The following is an 18,576-nucleotide window of genomic DNA, read 5'->3' as shown; positions in this document are numbered from 1 at the left end:
ACTCTGCTCACCCATGGAACGATGATCCCAGGCTTAGCTCGCTTTCCTGGTGATTCAGCCCACACAGATGCTCATCTGTTGGGCGTGAGGTGAGGCTCTGTAGTGATGCAGAGTCCCCAGGCAGGTGCGAAGGAGAGCCACTTGATTGCAGAAAGTTCCAGACTTTTCAGTCGTAAAAACATCACTCAACCAATCCCCATGAACCACGATGTAAACATGCCATGCTTTTTCTACCTCTCCAATGGTTTTTCTACCTCTCCAATGTTTTTTCTAACTGCAATTCAGCTGAGTCACTTTCCCCCAGTCCTTTCCTCCTCAGCTGAAGTAGCAGGCCTGAGGCGTGACTTTACTAGGTCTTCCCTTTGGGAGTTTTGACCTGTGTTGGACAAGACAGTGTCTTTGAGGGGCCTTAGGCTGGGCTCTTCACACTTCAGACACTGAGGGTAGTATTTGAAAATCAATGCAATTGCAAAGGCCCAGCCCGTCCTTGTTAAAAAACAAGACTGGTTGTAGCACTCAGTGCCGTGATTTAGTTAATGAGAGGGTGGTAGGTTACACGTTGGATTTGATAAGCTCAACAACATTTTCCAACCTGCTCCATTCTCTGTCGTTCTTAGTAGGCGTGAAATTCTATTGCTGCAGGAGTTACTGTCGTGGTTTGAAGGACAGGTGTCTGCCAGTAAAGGCAGACGGTCCTGTTTGAAATAGAGAATGTAAGCCCGCTCCCTCCCGAGTATTATAATTTTGGAATCAGGATCACTCAGGCAGAGGCAAGTGGGCTAGGAATACCAGCTCTTTACTGATATATCTAACCGGACAAACAGAAGCAAGAGCAGCTGTAAAAATGAACAACAGAAGAGAAGAAATAACACAGTTCCAGTCCCTTTTTCAGCCGCACACACACTCGGCCTGCCCTCGGTCCCGGTGCTGGAAGGTGGGGTAGGGCCCGTGCTACTGCGGAGGTGGCAGACAGGACGGGGGGAAAGGGGCAGTGGCAGCTGTGTCCCACATGGGAGGAAAGGTGGAGGAAGGGCTTTCCACTCATTGTTTGAGTTTTTTTGGTCAGCTGTGGTCTTAGAGGTGGTAGGCTGGAGCGGAGTGGATGCAGAGCATTGTCCCACAGCAGAGAGCCTGGCTTCCCGCTGTTCCACCCACATGAGCTGAAGATGGGGAGGGCAGTCATCCTCCCTCACCTCGTTGGGAAATGTGAAAAAGCCCCGGAGCCCAGTGCCCAGCTACACTTTCTCTTGAGTCCTGAAATAGCCTGCGTGTAACCCGGCAGGCTTCCTTCTCATACTAATGGGAAAAATTCTTGAAGCTGGTGCAGTAAAGGAACAAAGCCCAACCCCCAAGAGTTACCCAGGAGAGTTGCTTCAATTTCAAAGCCTCTGGTTTTCCCCACTTGCAAGTCAGCTCCCATCAAGCAGGAAATTGCAGGGCTTAGAGAAGGAAGAATGACACCTCTGCAAGGACAGCCGAGTGCAGGCCCTCGGATCCCCTGGAGCTGAGCACCTTGGAGGCCCAAAGGTTGAAGAGAGGGAAGCATAAGGAAAAGGTGCCCTTTCAGCCCTCCTTTACTCTTCCATAGCCAGTGACCGCCAGGAAAGGGGGGCAAGCAGGCCTGGTTCCTCCTCCTGCCCTGCCGTGAGGGGCGGCTGGAGCTGGGGGATTCCAGGGAGAGAGGGACAACATCTCTAGAGGGCAGCTGGTGTGGGGCAGCTGTCAGGGGGCCTGTGGGGTGGAGAGGGGACCCTCCGTGAGGGGGAAGAGCCTTGGGCCGCTGGCAAGCAGCGCAAAGCCACGAAGGGGAGAAGCCGTCCGCAGCGCACGGCTTCCAAGGCACGGACCAGTTCAGAGCCAGCGTGGCAAGGGAGGGAACCTGCCAGGGCTCTGGGGACTCCTGAGCTTTTGTTGCCACTCTGCTGCATCTAAATGTTGCTTGGGGTGAAATCAGCAGGAAAGGCCTTTGTAGGGTTTTACAAAGATGTTTATTTCAGCCACTGCTCAGCATTGTCCAGCGTTTGGGGAACAAAGGCAAGGAGTCTTGTGAGGGTCCAGGTTTAGTACATGGAATGAGCAGGCGGGGAGAGCGTCAGGGACCAATTATCAGGTGACACGGGGGTGCCACAAGGGAAGGGCCAGAGCAGAGGACCAACAGAGAATTAGGGTGGGAGTGACTGAAAGGCTGGGAGAGGGCACGGGCTTGAGGGAACAGAACATGGGCTTGCATTCCCTAGTTGCGAGAACCTTTCTGGCTCTCCACACCACTCCTGCTGAAACTAAGGGCTGCAACAGAGCGTCATCTGGCGACTTCATCATCTTCATCTTCCTCATTCTCTCTTCCCAGCACTTTATTCACGCTGACAGGTGGCAGCACACGTGTGGTCCAGTTCTTCTGAGTCTCAGCTTGTTCTTTGATAGCTTCATTCTTATTTCTCCTTAAAGGCTAATTCTGAGCTACCCTACATCAACAATACCTACTCTTATCAAAACCTACTCTTATCTAAACAATGCACCATAAACAAAGCTTTCTATAACCTATAGTTCTACCTAAAACCTAAAGAAACCTAAGAAAATCTCTAAAGATGAAATCTATTAGCTCTGGAAGAGCTCTTCTAAAAGTCTGGGCATGGGGGAATCTGGGCCAAAACAGCAGGCATCCCCTTTGCACTCCTCTCAGCTGGTGGGGCACGTCTCTTCTCCGCTCTTCCCGCACTTGCTTGGCTGAGGTGATCAGAGCGGCCAGGCTGGAGGCAGGATGGCCTGAAGTCACAAAGGGATGCTGCCCAGAGGAAAAAGGTTCAAAAGAAAGGATTCCTTGTTACTTGGCAAGACCACAGGCTCCAGCAGGATTGCTCTGGCTCCCGGGAAGATGCACAAAGAGGACCGAGGGCACCATCTGCCCCTCGGCCTTCCTGTGCCGCACCTGTCTCAGCCAGGTCCACGTGGCCCACCCTCCTCTTCATCCCTTGCTGCGGGGCTCCTCAGCTCCCAGGCCCTTTGGCCGCTTTGCATTTTCTCACCTCCAGCAGTTCCTGGGCAGACCAGCGCCCGTCCTCATCTGCCTGCAGGCAGCAGCTCAGGAAGAGGCGCAGGAGAGCCGAGTGGTGCCGGGGGTTCCGCAGTTGTGGGGGCCCGTTCCTTTCTATCAGTTCACCAACCTACAGGAAATGGAAGAGGACACTGCAGCTGCTCCTTTCCCAGCCACAACAGCTCTCAGCACAAGCAGCCCCCTTTAGAAGCTGCACCTTACCCTCAGACGGGCTTCCCTCTGGAAAGGAGCTTCCCCTTGCACCATTTCCAGCCCCATGATCCCCAGCGACCAGATGTCCACTTTGGGGCCGTAGGCTTCTCCTCTCACCACTTCTGGTGCCATCCAGCCGGGAGTGCCCACCCTGGAGCTGCGCTTGCTGCGCTCAGGGCTGAGCTGAGCGCAGAGGCCAAAGTCAGCTGAGGAGAAAAACAAAGCCTGTCAAAGGCAGCTCCCCCTGCCAAAGCGGGCAAAAGCATTGCCCACGCCAAGCCTGACCAGGCCACCCCGCTGCAGCCGGCTGCAAAGGCAGCCGTGCTCTTCTCCCACGGGGCTGGAGCCAGCAAAATAAGGCACTGGCTGCCACAAAAACACCGTCACCTCCCACACATTGGCCCAGCAGCACTTGTGGGCACCTGGCAGTCACCCAAAAGCAGCCCCAGAGCACATGCTGGCAACGCTGCACCTGCCCAGGGATACCCACTCAGTTTGACTGATCCGTCCATGCCCACAAGAACGTTGGCGCTTTTGATGTCTCTGTGGATGACTTGGCGGGAGTGAAGGAAATGCAGTCCTTGTAGGCACTGAGAGAGAAAGGACAGAGGCAAGGGGAAAAGTTCAGCACCTGATTATAACTACAGAAAAGGAAAGGGCTCCATGAGACGGACAGCTCTGTCATGGAGCTGAGAGGCAGGGGGCAACATCACAGTCAGAACAGAGAAAGGGAAAGAGCGTGCTGCTTCAACGCTCTTCAAAGAGGTCTGTCTTCTTGGAAGGCATCTGAGATTCCTAAAGCCCTTCCTGGTTTTGGTAAAAATGACATGAATTTTGGCTAAGAGGTGTCATGGCAAAGATTTTCTTGAGAGGCTTGTGGCAGCAGAGGAGGAAGCAGCACACTAGACGTGAGTCCAGAATCCAATGCCGTGTGGCCTGAAAGGCTCTCCTTTGAAGCTGAGGACATCTCCATTGGGCTGAGCTTGAAAATTTGCAACCCACAAGCCTGCTTAGAGGGGCAAGGAATGCAGGACAGTCAGACCGGCTGCATGCAAAGGCTGAGAGGAAAAGCTGGCAAGACAAAAGAAGCGACAGCAAGTGAGCAAGGGAGCATGAGCACCAGAAGACAAAGAGTATGCAAGCGTGCAAGAACAGAGCCAAGGGAGTGCAGGGAAACCGACAGGCAGTTCTTTCCAGATGTTCCTCCTTCTTCTCCAGGGTGTGACATCAGCTCCAAAGGAAAGGCATGAACAAGAAATCTCTGCTCTTCCTACCCACCAGCTGACAAGTGCCACTCTGGGCAGGCCAGGGCAGGCACAAGCGGGATCCCTCACCTCCCGACAGACAGCGCCGACCTGTCCTTCCTCCAGGTACACTGCCCTGAGCACATCTGACAACGTGCCGCCGTCCATCAACTCCATGGCCAGCCAGAGTTCCCCATGGACCAGGTAGCTGCAAGAGGAAAACCAGAGCATGGCGAGAGAGCAATGGCCTCAGCTTGATCACCCCAGGGCCTGAGCCAGCCTTTTGCACAGCTCTCCAAGCTACGTGTGCCACAAGAAGTCATTGCACACCCAGTGCCACCTCCTCCACGTCCTGGTGACGACTAGAGAAATCATCAACAGCTCCCTTTTCTGCCACGCACCAAAGGGCTTGCTCTCTTATGCCTTGCCCTATCTAAAGGAGCAGCGACATGGCAACAGCCCAACCTGTCTAAGTAGGTGACAATATTGGCATTCCTGTTGTCCCTCATGGCCAGGATTTCATTGACAGCCAGCTCCTCGGATCTCTTCCCATAAAGGTGAATTTTCTTGATGGCCACCTGAAAGGACATTGAAGACCACTAACTTGAGAAGCTGCTCCTTGCCCGAGATCTCAGGGAGCACGGAGCGAGTGCTTGTGCCATGAGGCAGCGAGCTGCGCCAAACTGCCCTGGTACTGGGCAGCAGAGCTTAGGAGAAACACCACAGCCCGGCCCAAGTGCATTCTGCACTCCTAGCCAAGACTGTGCTTCAGAGCAACAGCCTCTTCTGCAGACATGGAGCGGCCACCCGAAGCTCCAGGCTGAGCTCACAGCAGTGGGGAAAGCGCTGCAGAGCTGCAAAATCTGCTGGGGATGACGACACTTTACCTGTTGTCCCGTGCTGGCATCGAGGGCTTTATAAACAGCTCCAAATCCACTAGAAAGAAAAGGGCAGCAGAGAAAGGCCTTCAGTCTGTGGCAGTGAAAGCAAGGCCAGGCAGGAGATGTCCCCAGGCTGCCTGGCCTCTCTAGAAAATGCCTGGCTGCAGCCTCTCTTCAGCCCGTAGCTCATCAGCCCACCAGCCTCTGCCAGGCAGGGCAGGGTGTGCAGGAGCAAACTCAGCTCCAGCATGAAGAGCAAGGGCTGCTGTAAATCCCCGTAGGCACATGCCCAGTTAGGTCTGTTCCAAACCTAAGGGCACGTGTACTCATGTGACTGCATGTGCATGTCAAAAAGTGGAGAAAAATCATATTCCGAACAGTGTGGTTGAGAGTCTGACATTTCTTGGGTGCCAAGGTGCTCTTCTAGGCCATAAAGGTGCAGAGGCAGGAGATCTTCCAGGTCCTGCACCTTGCCACAAGCAAGACATTGGCGGCACCCTGTTGGCTTTGATGATGCCTTTGGACTGCCCTGACTCAGCAGTCCTGAGAGGTGGCAGGAGGGAAAGGCAGAGTTTGACCGTGTTTGGAGCTTGCCTGACTTCACTCTTGATATTTCAGCAGCCAAAGTCCTGGCCCACGCTTTTGTATAAGGAGCAGGCATCACACTTACCCTCGTCCAAGTTCTTCAAATGCCGTGTACCTCTGTGTCGGCTGGCCCAGACTCACAATGCCCCCTGAAAGACAAAAGCAGTGCAAGGCACTCACTGTCAAACACAGATGGCAATCCACACATGATCCCAAGTGCAGCCCCAGCGTGGCGAGCTCTGGGCCCTTTGCAGCCTCTAGGCTTGCAGCTGCTGAGATCAGCAGGTGGGAGGGCAATCTTCTCCACCTTTCAGCAGCTGGCCTTTCCAAGAAGGGCTTTGTTTGTTTCTAGCACAGCATCTCATGTGCTAAGCCAAAAGGATGGGCCTTTAAGAACTGGGCCTGCAGAGCAAAGGCAAGGCCTTTGCAGCCTCTCTGCTCACGTCAACTCTCACTGGCAGAGCCACCTTAGGAGCACAAAGTGTCCGAGGCAGAGGAGGAGGAGTAAAAGCCACAGGCAGAAAAGAGCCAGAGAGCTGCCTGGGGCCTGCTCACTAGCTAGGGGCCAGCCTTCTGCTCAAGCACAAACAAGCCTCTCTGCTTTTGCCTTTGGCAGAGAAGGCAGCCCAGGCAGAGCCAAGGCAGTCCCAGCTGCCCTCAGAGGCACCAGGAGCAGCCCCAGCGCTCTGTCGCTGCCTCAGAGCACAGGCACAGCTTCTGCAGGGAGAGCCAAGTGCCTCTGAGACACTGAAGCACTGAGGAGGAGCTTCTGCCACGGCCCACAGCGAGACACGCAGACAGCACAGTGCTCTGGCAGACAAGAACTTCACCAGACGTACTCAGGCTCTTCAGGCTCTGCTCCTCTCTCCTCTGGGGCTGCCGGGCGGCACGCTGACGTGCAGGGCGTCTGTGGAGCTGGAGAGGAAAGGATTGCCCGTCAGAAGGGTGGCTGGCACACGTGCTCCGCAGAGCACACGGCAAAGGCAAGGCCTCAGGGAGGTGCTGTCAGCCAGCGCCCGGCCACTTGGGCTGGGGGCTTTTGGATGTCCCCTACTCAGAGGCAATGGCAAAACCCCAAAGGCTACTTGGATACAGGAACTCATGGATCGGCTGTTGTATGCAACATTTGATCAGCTTTTCTGTAAGTGGCCTGCTACAAGGTATTGAGGCATTTGCAAAGATGCAGAAGGAGATGAGAGCTCGGCCCCAGAGCATTGTTGCTTTTCGACTTCCTTGTTCCCCAGAGCAACTAAGATACCCCGCAGCTGGCATGCAGGTGTCTCAGAAGACAGCCCAGAGCATGTGCCTTTTTGGATCTGTTGCACACATTTCCCCTCTGCATTTCAGGCTCGAAGGAGTGGCCCTTCAGAGCTGCATCCCAGCTCTTCTTGGACCCACTGCCCTTTACATAGAGCCAGAAGAGGGGAATCACAGAGTTTGACACAAGTGGGATTCAGAGTCAGGAAAATCCTAGAAATATGGGTGAATTAGCTGCGACTCCATCGTGCTGCGCATTTCGGCTGCTTCACTTGCCTTTCTTCTCTTGAAAGGCTTTTCATTGGCAAATGAGGAAAGAGCCAGTGCTGCCTTTGCTCCTGCTGAGGCCAACAGCCGCTTGGGCTTTCTATCAGCCTCCCAGGCTGGCACTCTACGCTCTCCTGCAACAGGCCAAGCTCACAGCTTGCCCCACAATTCTTGCACGCCAGCAAGGTCACAAGTTCCTTCGCCACTCACCAAAGGAGCGTCTTGTCTCCAAGCACGTGTGAGGTGACCTGCAGCGAGCAAAGGAAAAGGAGGCAGATGCCCTTAGAAACGTGCCTGTCTTGTGGAGTACCACAGAACAATTTAATCCCAAGAGAGAACATTTCCCCTTTCCCAACGTGCCTCCAGGATCAACCCTTCTTTCCCACGGCAAGGAAGAGAGCAACAAGGACGCTCCCCTAGGCTCTGTCTACGTTTGGGCCTCTTGTGCCACGAGGGAAATAGGAACATGGTCACGCAATTGCCAGCTGCTTTTTCACGAGTCAGAGTTCCTGTTCTGCCCAACAGCTCAAGCAATGGTTTCTCTTTGCTGCATTTTATGTACTGCTTCAGAAATTGCATGCAGTAATCCCCATCAATTTTCTGAAGACCATAGCCAAGGAAATCTTCCCCCACGGGCCCTCTTCCCTGTGGCAGCTCTCTGCTGAAGAACCTGGGAACATGTCCTGGGGTCAGCAGCAAACTCTTACTGGTTTGGAGTTTGTGCTGCATTGCCAAGGGAACCACCGGCTTGGCACACCATAAAGGGTCAAGTCAGAGAGGCAAGGCCTCTAAATGGCAGAATGTGGAGCCAAAGATGCTTTCCCTCACTCCCAGAGAGAACCGCAGAATGTTTACAAGTGTTTCTGAGGATCTCTCCTTAGAGTCTGCATTTTCCAGATGGTCTAGGTTGAAGCAGCAAGCTGAAGGAATGACCGACTCCACTGGCACGCACTGTCCCGTGCAGGGAACTCAACCTGCTGCAGGTTCCATTGCAAATACTTTCCAGCCAGCACGTGGTATAGACAATCCGTTTGGAACTGACACGGTGGGCAACAGATTTCCCAGAGTGGGGGCAGCTGAATGCTCATTTTGCTCCCAAATCAACTCAATCACTACTCGGCCATAAAGAGCAGAGTGAAGCACAGGCCAGGTGATGCGACCCCCAGGATAAACCTTCACTTACGAGTCAGCTGCAGCAGGTAGTAGCTGGAATAGGCAATAGAAAAAACGGTGCAAACCGCGGCACAGACTTGCTTGATCATTTTAGCAGTGCTCTGCAGGTTTGCACACTGAATGTCACCCGAGGGAAAAAGCGAGACTCCTCTCGGGGTGCAGGCCGTCTGCTGAGAACTCCTTGATCACAAGGATCCTCCCGCAGCCAGCGAGCGCAAGAGCCGCTCTGGACAGCGAGGCCCCGCGCGCCCCGGGACGGCGCTGTGCTGACAGCTCTGTGACGTGGCACCGCTGCCGTGACCTCACAAGAGCGGCTGCTCTGCCTTTGTTGCCGTACTTGTGCCCAGCAACCCCATCTCCTGTACAGCTGATGCAAAAGAAAAGCCTGTCCGCTTCTCCTCAGGCGTAAAGCACCAGCAAAAGTCCTCATGCTCCATGAGCCAGCGCTTGAGACATCCCAAGCAAACTCAGAAAATGCACTGGACCAGCTGGCGCCCAAGAAATGCAATCAAACATGACTTTTGGTCTCCAAGGCTTTGACGAAAAGCAAGTGTGCTTCTAACTTCTGGCATCTCAGTTGCTTCTCAAAAGCCATACTTCTTCAATGACATTCAGGGGACAAATGAAGCAAGGGAAATAAATTTCCAGGGGTATTGCAGTGTGCAGTTGCTTCTTGAGCACATGGGTGCATGTTCACCTTTGCTTTGACTCACTTTGGAGCCTCCTGACCTCCCTTTGGCTCAGGGAGATGCTGGCTTATCTCCTGATGCAGAGCTCTTCTTCTGCTGCTTGCTGTTCCTCTGGCAACTGCAAATCTCAGAAGATGCAGAAGAGCCGTGCGCTGATTCTTGGGCTGCCACAGTTTTGCTGTGCGGCAGCTCTGGCTGCAGCCTGCGGCCCACGGCTCTGCAATGCCCTGCAGATGTGGAGCCCAAAGAAGGCCCCTTTGCTACGGTCCAAAGCCGCACTCTACAACTGTTTGCCCAGGCTCCATGCTCCCTGGAAGATTCCCTGCAGGCATTTGCACAGCCAAATCCCAGTAGAAACGACATGTACTCACTCTCTTCTCTTGCAGAATCCCAAATTCAAGACAGGAGCCAGCTTGAGAGAGAAAGAAAATGCTGGGTGCCAGGAGGCAACAAGTGCATGCAACTGCCCTGGAAATCAACTCTGCTCACCCATGGAACGATGATCCCAGGCTTAGCTCGCTTTCCTGGTGATTCAGCCCACACAGATGCTCATCTGTTGGGCGTGAGGTGAGGCTCTGTAGTGATGCAGAGTCCCCAGGCAGGTGCGAAGGAGAGCCACTTGATTGCAGAAAGTTCCAGACTTTTCAGTCGTAAAAACATCACTCAACCAATCCCCATGAACCACGATGTAAACATGCCATGCTTTTTCTACCTCTCCAATGGTTTTTCTACCTCTCCAATGTTTTTTCTAACTGCAATTCAGCTGAGTCACTTTCCCCCAGTCCTTTCCTCCTCAGCTGAAGTAGCAGGCCTGAGGCGTGACTTTACTAGGTCTTCCCTTTGGGAGCTTTGACCTGTGTTGGACAAGACAGTGTCTTTGAGGGGCCTTAGGCTGGGCTCTTCACACTTCAGACACTGAGGGTAGTATTTGAAAATCAATGCAATTGCAAAGGCCCAGCCCGTCCTTGTTAATACAAAAGACTGGTTGTAACACTCAGTGCCGTGATTTAGTTAATGAGAGGGTGGTAGGTTACACGTTGGATTTGATAAACTCAACAGCATTTTCCAACCTACTTCATTCTCTGTCGTTCTTAGTAGGCGTGAAATTCTATTGCTACAGGAGTTACTGTCGTGGTTTGAAGGACAGGTGTCTGCCAGTAAAGGCAGACAGTCCTGTTTGAAATAGAGAATGTAAGCCCGCTCCCTCCCGAGTATTATAATTTTGGAATCAGGATCTCTCAGGCAGAGGCATGGGGCTAGCAATACCAGCTCTTTCCTGATATATCTAACCGGACAAACAGAAGCAAGAGCAGCTGTAAAGATGAACAACAAAAGAGAAGAAATAACACAGTTCCAGTCCCTTTTTCAGCCGCACACACACTCGGCCTGCCCTCGGTCCCGGTGCTGGAAGGTGGGGTAAGGCCCGTGCTACTGTGGAGGTGGCAGACAGGACGGGGGAAAGGGGCAGTGGCAGCTGTGTCCCACATGGGAGGAAAGGTGGAGGAAGGGCTTTCCACTCATTGTTTGAGTTTTTTTGGTCAGCTGTGGTCTTAGAGGTGGTAGGCTGGAGCGGAGTGGATGCAGAGCATTGTCCCACAGCAGAGAGCCTGGCTTCCCGCTGTTCCACCCACATGAGCTGAAGATGGGGAGGGCAGTCATCCTCCCTCACCTCGTTGGCAAATGTGAAAAACCCCGGAGCCCAGTGCCCAGCTACACTTTCTCTTGAGTCCTGAAATAGCCTGCGTGTAACCCGGCAGGCTTCCTTCTCATACTAATGGGAAAAATTCTTGAAGCTGGTGCAGTAAAGGAACAAAGCCCAACCCCCAAGAGTTACCCAGGAGAGTTGCTTCAATTTCAAAGCCTCTGGTTTTCCCCACTTGCAAGTCAGCTCCCATCAAGCAGGAAATTGCAGGGCTCAGAGAAGGAAGAATGACACCTCTGCAAGGACAGCCGAGTGCAGGCCCTCGGATCCCCTGGAGCTGAGCACCTTGGAGGCCCAAAGGTTGAAGAGAAGGAAGCATAAGGAAAAGGTGCCCTTTCAGCCCTCCTTTACTCTTCCATAGCCAGTGACCTCCAGGAAAGGGGGGCAAGCGGGCCTGGTTCCTCCTCCTGCCCTGCCGTGAGGGGTGGCTGGAGCTGGGGGATTCCAGGGAGACAGGGACAACATCTCTAGAGGGCAGCTGGTGTGGGGCAGCTGTCAGGGGGCCTGTGGGGCGGAGAGGGGACCCTCCGTGAGGGGGAAGAGCCTTGGGCCGCTGGCAAGCAGCGCAAAGCCACGAAGGGGAGAAGCCGTCCGCAGCGCACGGCTTCCAAGGCACGGACCAGTTCAGAGCCAGCGTGGCAAGGGAGGGAACCTGCCAGGGCTCTGGGGGCTCCTGAGCTTTTGTTGCCACTCTGCTGCATCTAAATGTTGCTTGGGGTGAAATCAGCAGGAAAGGCCTTTGTAGGGTTTTACAAAGATGTTTATTTCAGCCACTGCTCAGCATTGTCCAGCATTTGGGGAACAAAGGCAAGGAGTCTTGTGAGGGTCCAGGTTTAGTACATGGAATGAGCAGGCGGGGAGAGCGTCAGGGACCAATTATCAGGTGACACGGGGGTGCCACAATGGAAGGGCCAGAGCACAGAACCAACAGGGAATTAGGGTGGGAGTGACTGAAAGGCTGGGAGAGGGCACGGGCTTGAGGGAACAGAACAGGGCTTGCATTCCCTAGTTGCGAGAACCTTTCTGGCTCTCCACACCACTCCTGCTGAAACTAAGGGCTGCAACAGAGCGTCATCTGGCGACTTCATCATCTTCATCTTCCTCATTCTCTCTTCCCAGCACTTTATTCACGCTGACAGGTGGCAGCACATGTGTGGTCCAGTTCTTCTGAGTCTCAGCTTGTTCTTTGATAGCTTCATTCTTATTTCTCCTTAAAGGCTAATTCTGAGCTACCCTACATCAACAATACCTACTCTTATCAAAACCTACTCTTATCTAAACAATGCACCATAAACAAAGCTTTCTATAACCTATAGTTCTACCTAAAACCTAAAGAAACCTAAGAAAATCTCTAAAGATGAAATCTACTAGCTCTGGAAGAGCTCTTCTAAAAGTCTGGGCATGGGGGAATCTGGGCCAAAACAGCAGGCATCCCCTTTGCACTCCTCTCAGCTGGTGGGGCACGTCTCTTCTCCGCTCTTCCCGCACTTGCTTGGCTGAGGTGATCAGAGCGGCCAGGCTGGAGGCAGGATGGCCTGAAGTCACAAAGGGATGCTGCCCAGAGGAAAAAGGTTCAAAAGAAAGGATTCCTTGTTACTTGGCAAGACCACAGGCTCCAGCAGGATTGCTCTGGCTCCCGGGAAGATGCACAAAGAGGACCGAGGGCACCATCTGCCCCTCGGCCTTCCTGTGCCGCACCTGTCTCAGCCAGGCCCACGTGGCCCACCCTCCTCTTCATCCCTTCCTGCGGGGCTCCTCAGCTCCCAGGCCCTTTGGCCGCTTTGCATTTTCTCACCTCCAGCAGTTCCTGGGCAGACCAGCGCCCGTCCTCGTCTGCCTGCAGGCAGCAGCTCAGGAAGAGGCGCAGGAGAGCCGAGTGGTGCCGGGGGTTCTGCAGTTGTGGGGGCCCGTTCCTTTCTATCAGTTCACCAACCTACAGGAAATGGAAGAGGACACTGCAGCTGCTCCTTTCCCAGCCACAACAGCTCTCAGCACACGCAGCGCCCTTTAGAAGCTGCACCTTACCCTCAGACGGGCTTCCTTCTGGAAAGGAGCTTCCCCTTGCACCATTTCCAGCCCCATGATCCCCAGCGACCAGATGTCCACTTTGGGGCCGTAGGCTTCTCCTCTCACCACTTCTGGTGCCATCCAGCCGGGAGTGCCCACCCTGGAGCTGCGCTTGCTGCGCTCAGGGCTGAGCTGAGCGCAGAGGCCAAAGTCAGCTGAGGAGAAAAACAAAGCCTGTCAAAGGCAGCTCCCCCTGCCAAAGCGGGCAAAAGCATTGCCCACGCCAAGCCTGACCAGGCCACCCCGCTGCAGCCGGCTGCAAAGGCAGCTGTGCTCTGCTCCCACGGGGCTGGAGCCAGCAAAATAAGGCACTGGCTGCCACAAAAACACCCTCACCTCCCACACACTGGCCCAGCAGCACTTGTGGGCACCTGGCAGTCACCCAAAAGCGGCCCCAGAGCACATGCTGGCAACGCTGCACCTGCCCAGGGATACCCACTCAGTTTGACTGATCCGTCCATGCCCACAAGAACGTTGCCGCTTTTGATGTCTCTGTGGATGACTTGGCGGGAATGAAGGAAATGCAGTCCTTGTAGGCACTGAGAGAGAAAGGACAGAGGCAAGGGGAAAAGTTCAGCACCTGATTATAACTACAGAAAAGGAAAGGGCTCCATGAGACGGACAGCTTTGTCATGGAGCTGAGAGGCAGGGCGCAACATCAGGGTCAGAACAGAGAAAGGGAAAGAGCGTGCTGCTTCAACGCTCTTCAAAGAAGTCTGTCTTCTTGGAAGGCATCTGAGATTCCTAAAGCCCTTCCTGGTTTTGGTAAAAACGACATGAATTTTGGCTAAGAGGTGTCATGGCAAAGATTTTCTTGAGAGGCTTGTGGCAGCAGAGGAGGAAGCAGCACACTAGACGTGTGTCCAGAATCCAATGCCGTCTGGCCTGCAAGGCTCTCCTTTGAAGCTGAGGACATCTCCATTGGGCTGAGCTTGAAAATTTGCAAGCTTACAGGGGCAAGGAATGCAGGACAGTCAGGCCGGCTGCATGCAAAGGCTGAGAGGAAAAGCTGGCAAGACAAAAGAAGCGAAAGCAAGTGAGCGAGGGAGCATGAGCACCAAAAGACAAAGAGTATGCAAGCGTGCAAGAACAGAGCCAAGGGAGTGCAGGGAAAGCGGCAGGCAGTTCATTCCAGATGTTCCTCCTTCTTCTCCAGGGTGTGACATCAGCTCCAAAGGAAAGGCATGAGCAAGAAATCTCTGCTCTTCCTACCCACCAGCTGACAAGGGCCACGCTGGGCAGGCCAGGGCAAGCACAAGCGGGATCCCTCACCTCCCGACAGACAGCGCCGACCTGTCCTTCCTCCAGGTACACTGCCCTGAGCACATCTGACAACGTGCCGCCGTCCATCAACTCCATGGCCAGCCAGAGTTCCCCATGGACCAGGTAGCTGCAAGAGGAAAACCAGAGCATGGCGAGAGAGCAATGGCCACAGCTCGCTCACCCCAGGGCCTGAGCCAGCCTTTTGCACATCTCTCAAAGGTACGTGTGCCACAAGAGATCATTGCACACCCAGTGCCACCTCCTCCACGTCCTGGTGACGACTAGAGAAATCATCAACAGCTCCCTTTGCTGCCACGCACCAAAGGGCTTGCTCTCTTATGCCTTGCCCTATCTAAAGGAGCAGCGACATGGCAACAGCCCAACCTGTCTAAGTAGGTGACAATATTGGCATTCCTGTTGTCCCTCATGGCCAGGATTTCATTGACAGCCAGCTCCTCGGATCTCTTCCCATAAAGGTGAATTTTCTTGATGGCCACCTGAAAGGACATTGAAGACCACTAACTTGAGAAGCTGCTCCTTGCCCGAGATCTCAGGGAGCACGGAGCGAGTGCTTGTGCCATGAGGCAGCGAGCTGCGCCAAACTGCCCTGGTACTGGGCAGCAGAGCTTAGGAGAAACATCACAGCCCGGCCCAAGTGCATTCTGCACTCCTAGCCAAGACTGTGCTTCAGAGCAACAGCCTCTTCTGCAGACATGGAGCGGCCACCCAAAGCTCCAGGCTGAGCTCACAGCAGTGGGGAAAGCGCTGCAGAGCTGCAAAATCTGCTGGGGATGACGACACTTTACCTGTTGTCCCGTGCTGGCATCGAGGGCTTTATAAACAGCTCCAAATCCACTAGAAAGAAAAGGGCAGCAGAGAAAGGCCTTCAGTCTGTGGCAGTGAAAGCAAGGCCAGGCAGGAGACGTCCCCAGGCTGCCTGGCCTCTCTAGAAAATGCCTGGCTGCAGCCTCTCTTCAGCCCGTAGCTCATCAGCCCACCAGCCTCTGCCAGGCAGGGCAGGGTGTGCAGGAGCAAACTCAGCTCCAGCATGAAGAGCAAGGGCTGCTGTAAATCCCCGTAGGCACATGCCCAGTTAGGTCTGTTCCAAACCTAAGGGCACGTGTACTCATGTGACTGCATGTGCATGTCAAAAAGTGGAGAAAAATCATATTCCGAACAGTGTGGTTGAGAGTCTGACATTTCTTGGGTGCCAAGGTGCTCTTCTAGGCCATGAAGGTGCAGAGGCAGGAGATCTTCCAGGTCCTGCTCCTTGCCACAAGCAAGACATTGGCGGCACCCAGTTGGCTTTGATGATGCCTTTGGACTGCCCTGACTCAGCAGTCCTGAGAGGTGGCAGGAGGGAAAGCAGAGTTTGACCGTGTTTGGAGCTTGCCTGACTTCACTCTTGATATTGCAGCAGCCAAAGACCTGGCCCACGCTTTTGTATAAGGAGCAGGCGTCACACTTACCCTCGTCCAAGTTCTTCAAATGCCGTGTACCTCTGTGTCGGCTGGCCCAGACTCACAATGCCCCCTGAAAGACAAAAGCAGTGCAAGGCACTCACTGTCAAACACAGGTGGCAATCCACACATGATCCCAAGTGCAGCCCCAGCGTGGTGAGCTCTGGGCCCTTTGCAGCCTCTAGGCTTGCAGCTGCTGAGATCAGCAGGTGGGAGGGCAATCTTCTCCACCTTTCAGCAGCTGGCCTTTCCAAGAAGGGCTTTGTTTGTTTCTAGCACAGCATCTCATGTGCTAAGCCAAAAGGATGGGCCTTTAAGAACTGGGCCTGCAGAGCAAAGGCAAGGCCTTTGCAGCCTCTCTGCTCACGTCAACTCTCACTGGCAGAGCCACCTAGGAGCACAAAGTGTCCGAGGCAGAGGAGGAGGAGTAAAAGCCACAGGCAGAAAAGAGCCAGAGAGCTGCCTGGGGCCTGCTCACTAGCTAGGGGCCAGCCTTCTGCTCAAGCACAAACAAGCCTCTCTGCTTTTGCCTTTGGCAGAGAAGGCAGCCCAGGCAGAGCCAAGGCAGTCCCAGCTGCCCTCAGGGGCACCAGGAGCAGCCCCAGCGCTCTGTCGCTGCCTCAGAGCACAGGCACAGCTTCTGCAGGGAGAGCCAAGTGCCCCCTGAGACACTGAAGCACTGAGGAGGAGCTTCTGCCACGGCCCACAGCGAGACACGCAGACAGCACAGTGCTCTGGCAGACAAGAACTTCACCAGACGTACTCAGGCTCTTCAGGCTCTGCTCCTCTCTCCTCTGGGGCTGCCGGGCGGCACGCTGACGTGCAGGGCGTCTGTGGAGCTGGAGAGGAAAGGATTGCCCGTCAGAAGGGTGGCTGGCACACGTGCTCCGCAGAGCACACGGCAAAGGCAAGGCCTCAGGGAGGTGCTGTCAGCCACCGCCCGGCCACTTGGGCTGGGGGCTTTTGGATGTCCCCTACTCAGAGGCAATGGGAAAACCCCAAAGGCTACTTGGATACAGGAACTCATGGATCGGCTGTTGTATGCAACATTTTATCAGCTTTTCTGTAAGTGGCCTGCTACAAGGTATTGAGGCATTTGCAAAGATGCAGAAGGAGATGAGAGCTCGGCCCCAGAGCATTGTTGCTTTTCGACTTCCTTGTTCCCCAGAGCAACTAAGATAGCCCGCAGCTGGCATGCAGGTGTCTAAGAAGACAGCCCAGGGCATGTGCCTTTTTGGATCTGTTACACACATTTCCCCTCTGGATTTCAGGCTCGAAGGAGTGGCCCTTCAGAGCTGCATCCCAGCTCTTCCTGGACCCACTGCCCTTTACATAGAGCCAGAAGAGGGGAAATCAGAGTTTGACACAAGTGGGATTCAGAGTCAGGAAAATCCTAGAAATATGGGTGAATTAGCTGCGACTCCATCTTGCTGCGCATTTCGGCTGCTGCACTTGCCTTTCTTCTCTTGAAAGGCTTTTCATTGGCAAATGAGGAAAGAGCCAGTGCTGCCTTTGCTCCTGCTGAGGCCAACAGCTGCTTGGGCTTTCTATCAGCCTCCCAGGCTGGCACTCTACGCTCTCCTGCAACAGGCCAAGCTCACAGCTTGCCCCACAATTCTTGCACGCCAGCAAGGTCACAAGTTCCTTCGCCACTCACCAAAGGACCGTCTTGTCTCCAAGCACGTGTGAGGTGACCTGCAGCGAGCAAAGGAAAAGGAGGCAGATGCCCTTAGAAACGTGCCTGTCTTGTGGAGTACCACAGAACAATTTAATCCCAAGAGAGAACATTTCCCCTTTCCCAACGTGCCTCCAGGATCAACCCTTCTTTCCCACGGCAAGGAAGAGAAGCAACAAGGACGCTCCCCTAGGCTCTGTCTACGTTTGGGCCTCTTGTGCCACGAGGGAAATAGGAACATGGTCACGCAATTGCCAGCTGCTTTTTCACGAGTCAGAGTTCCTGTTCTGCCCAACAGCTCAAGCAATGGTTTCTCCTTTGCTGCATTTTATGTACTGCTTCAGAAATTGCATGCAGTAATCCCCATCAATTTTCTGAAGACCATAGCCAAGGAAATCTTCCCCCACGGGCCCTCTTCCCTGTGGCAGCTCTCTGCTGAAGAACCTGGGAACATGTCCTGGGGTCAGCAGCAAACTCTTACTGGTTTGGAGTTTGTGCTGCATTGCCAAGGGAACCACCGGCTTGGCACACCATAAAGGGTCAAGTCAGAGAGCCAAGGCCTCTAAATGGCAGAATGTGCAGCCAAAGATGCTTTCCCTCACTCCCAGAGAGAACCGCAGAATGTTTACAAGTGTTTCTGAGGATCTCTCCTTAGAGTCTGCATTTTGCAGGTGGTCTAGGTTGAAGCAGCAAGCTGAAGGAATGACCGACTCCACTGGCACGCACTGTCCCGTGCAGGGAACTCAACCTGCTGCAGGTTCCATTGCAAATACTTTCCAGCCAGCACGTGGTATAGACAATCCGTTTGGAACTGACCCGGTTGGCAACAGATTTCCCACAGTGGGGGCAGCTGAATGCTCATTTTGCTCCCAAATCAACTCAATCACTACTCGGCCATAAAGAGCAGAGTGAAGCACAGGCCAGGTGATGTGACCCCCAGGATAAACCTCACTTACGAGTCAGCTGCAGCAGGTAGTAGCTGGAATAGGCAATAGAAAAAACGGTGCAAACCGCGGCACAGACTTGCTTGATCATTTTAGCAGTGCTCTGCAGGTTTGCACACTGAATG

The 18,576-nt window shown here is 54.0% G+C and overlaps 2 protein-coding genes across 2 annotated transcripts; both read right to left on the bottom strand.

Annotated features, from left to right (window-relative positions):
- Window positions 1–1,970: 1,970 nt before the first annotated feature.
- On the bottom strand, window positions 1,971–8,823 carry LOC130265209 (serine/threonine-protein kinase PAK 3-like). The gene is made up of 11 exons (XM_056514109.1): window positions 8,662–8,823; window positions 7,689–7,726; window positions 6,794–6,869; window positions 6,040–6,103; window positions 5,376–5,424; window positions 4,954–5,066; window positions 4,579–4,696; window positions 3,735–3,834; window positions 3,254–3,450; window positions 3,024–3,161; window positions 1,971–2,782 (listed from the first exon to the last, which is right to left on the bottom strand). Exons 1-11 carry the CDS (start codon window positions 8,738–8,740, stop codon window positions 2,558–2,560), a joined length of 1,197 nt encoding a protein of 398 aa, XP_056370084.1. The 5' UTR covers window positions 8,741–8,823; the 3' UTR covers window positions 1,971–2,557.
- On the bottom strand, window positions 8,775–18,542 carry LOC130265438 (serine/threonine-protein kinase PAK 3-like). The gene is made up of 12 exons (XM_056514538.1): window positions 18,464–18,542; window positions 17,289–17,413; window positions 16,596–16,671; window positions 15,842–15,905; window positions 15,179–15,227; window positions 14,757–14,869; window positions 14,382–14,499; window positions 13,549–13,648; window positions 13,068–13,264; window positions 12,838–12,975; window positions 12,484–12,596; window positions 8,775–9,018 (listed from the first exon to the last, which is right to left on the bottom strand). Exons 1-12 carry the CDS (start codon window positions 18,540–18,542, stop codon window positions 8,775–8,777), a joined length of 1,416 nt encoding a protein of 471 aa, XP_056370513.1.
- Window positions 18,543–18,576: the final 34 nt, after the last annotated feature.

The sequence above is a fragment of the Oenanthe melanoleuca genome, chromosome Z, assembly GCF_029582105.1.
Source record: "Oenanthe melanoleuca isolate GR-GAL-2019-014 chromosome Z, OMel1.0, whole genome shotgun sequence".
Classification (NCBI taxonomy): Eukaryota; Metazoa; Chordata; class Aves; order Passeriformes; family Muscicapidae; genus Oenanthe; species Oenanthe melanoleuca.
The sequence above is the reverse complement of the archived record's forward strand: the minus strand, read 5'-3'. Positions and strand labels throughout refer to the sequence as shown.

Bases quoted from the DNA above. Each gene is read 5' to 3' on its own strand.
- LOC130265438 (XM_056514538.1), bottom strand. From the start codon at position 18,542: ATGATCAAGCAAGTCTGTGCCGCGGTTTGCACCGTTTTTTCTATTGCC. The intron at 15,906-16,595 runs GTACGTCTGGTG...TTTGTCTTTCAG, and splicing joins GCAGAGCCTGAAGAGCCTGA to GGGGCATTGTGAGTCTGGGC. The intron at 15,228-15,841 runs GTAAGTGTGACG...TTTTCTTTCTAG, and splicing joins TTTGAAGAACTTGGACGAGG to TGGATTTGGAGCTGTTTATA.
- LOC130265209 (XM_056514109.1), bottom strand. From the start codon at position 8,740: ATGATCAAGCAAGTCTGTGCCGCGGTTTGCACCGTTTTTTCTATTGCC. The intron at 5,067-5,375 runs GTAAAGTGTCGT...ATGTCCTTTCAG, and splicing joins ATGCCAGCACGGGACAACAG to GTGGCCATCAAGAAAATTCA. The intron at 4,697-4,953 runs GTTGGGCTGTTG...TTCCTCTTGCAG, and splicing joins ATTGTCACCTACTTAGACAG to CTACCTGGTCCATGGGGAAC.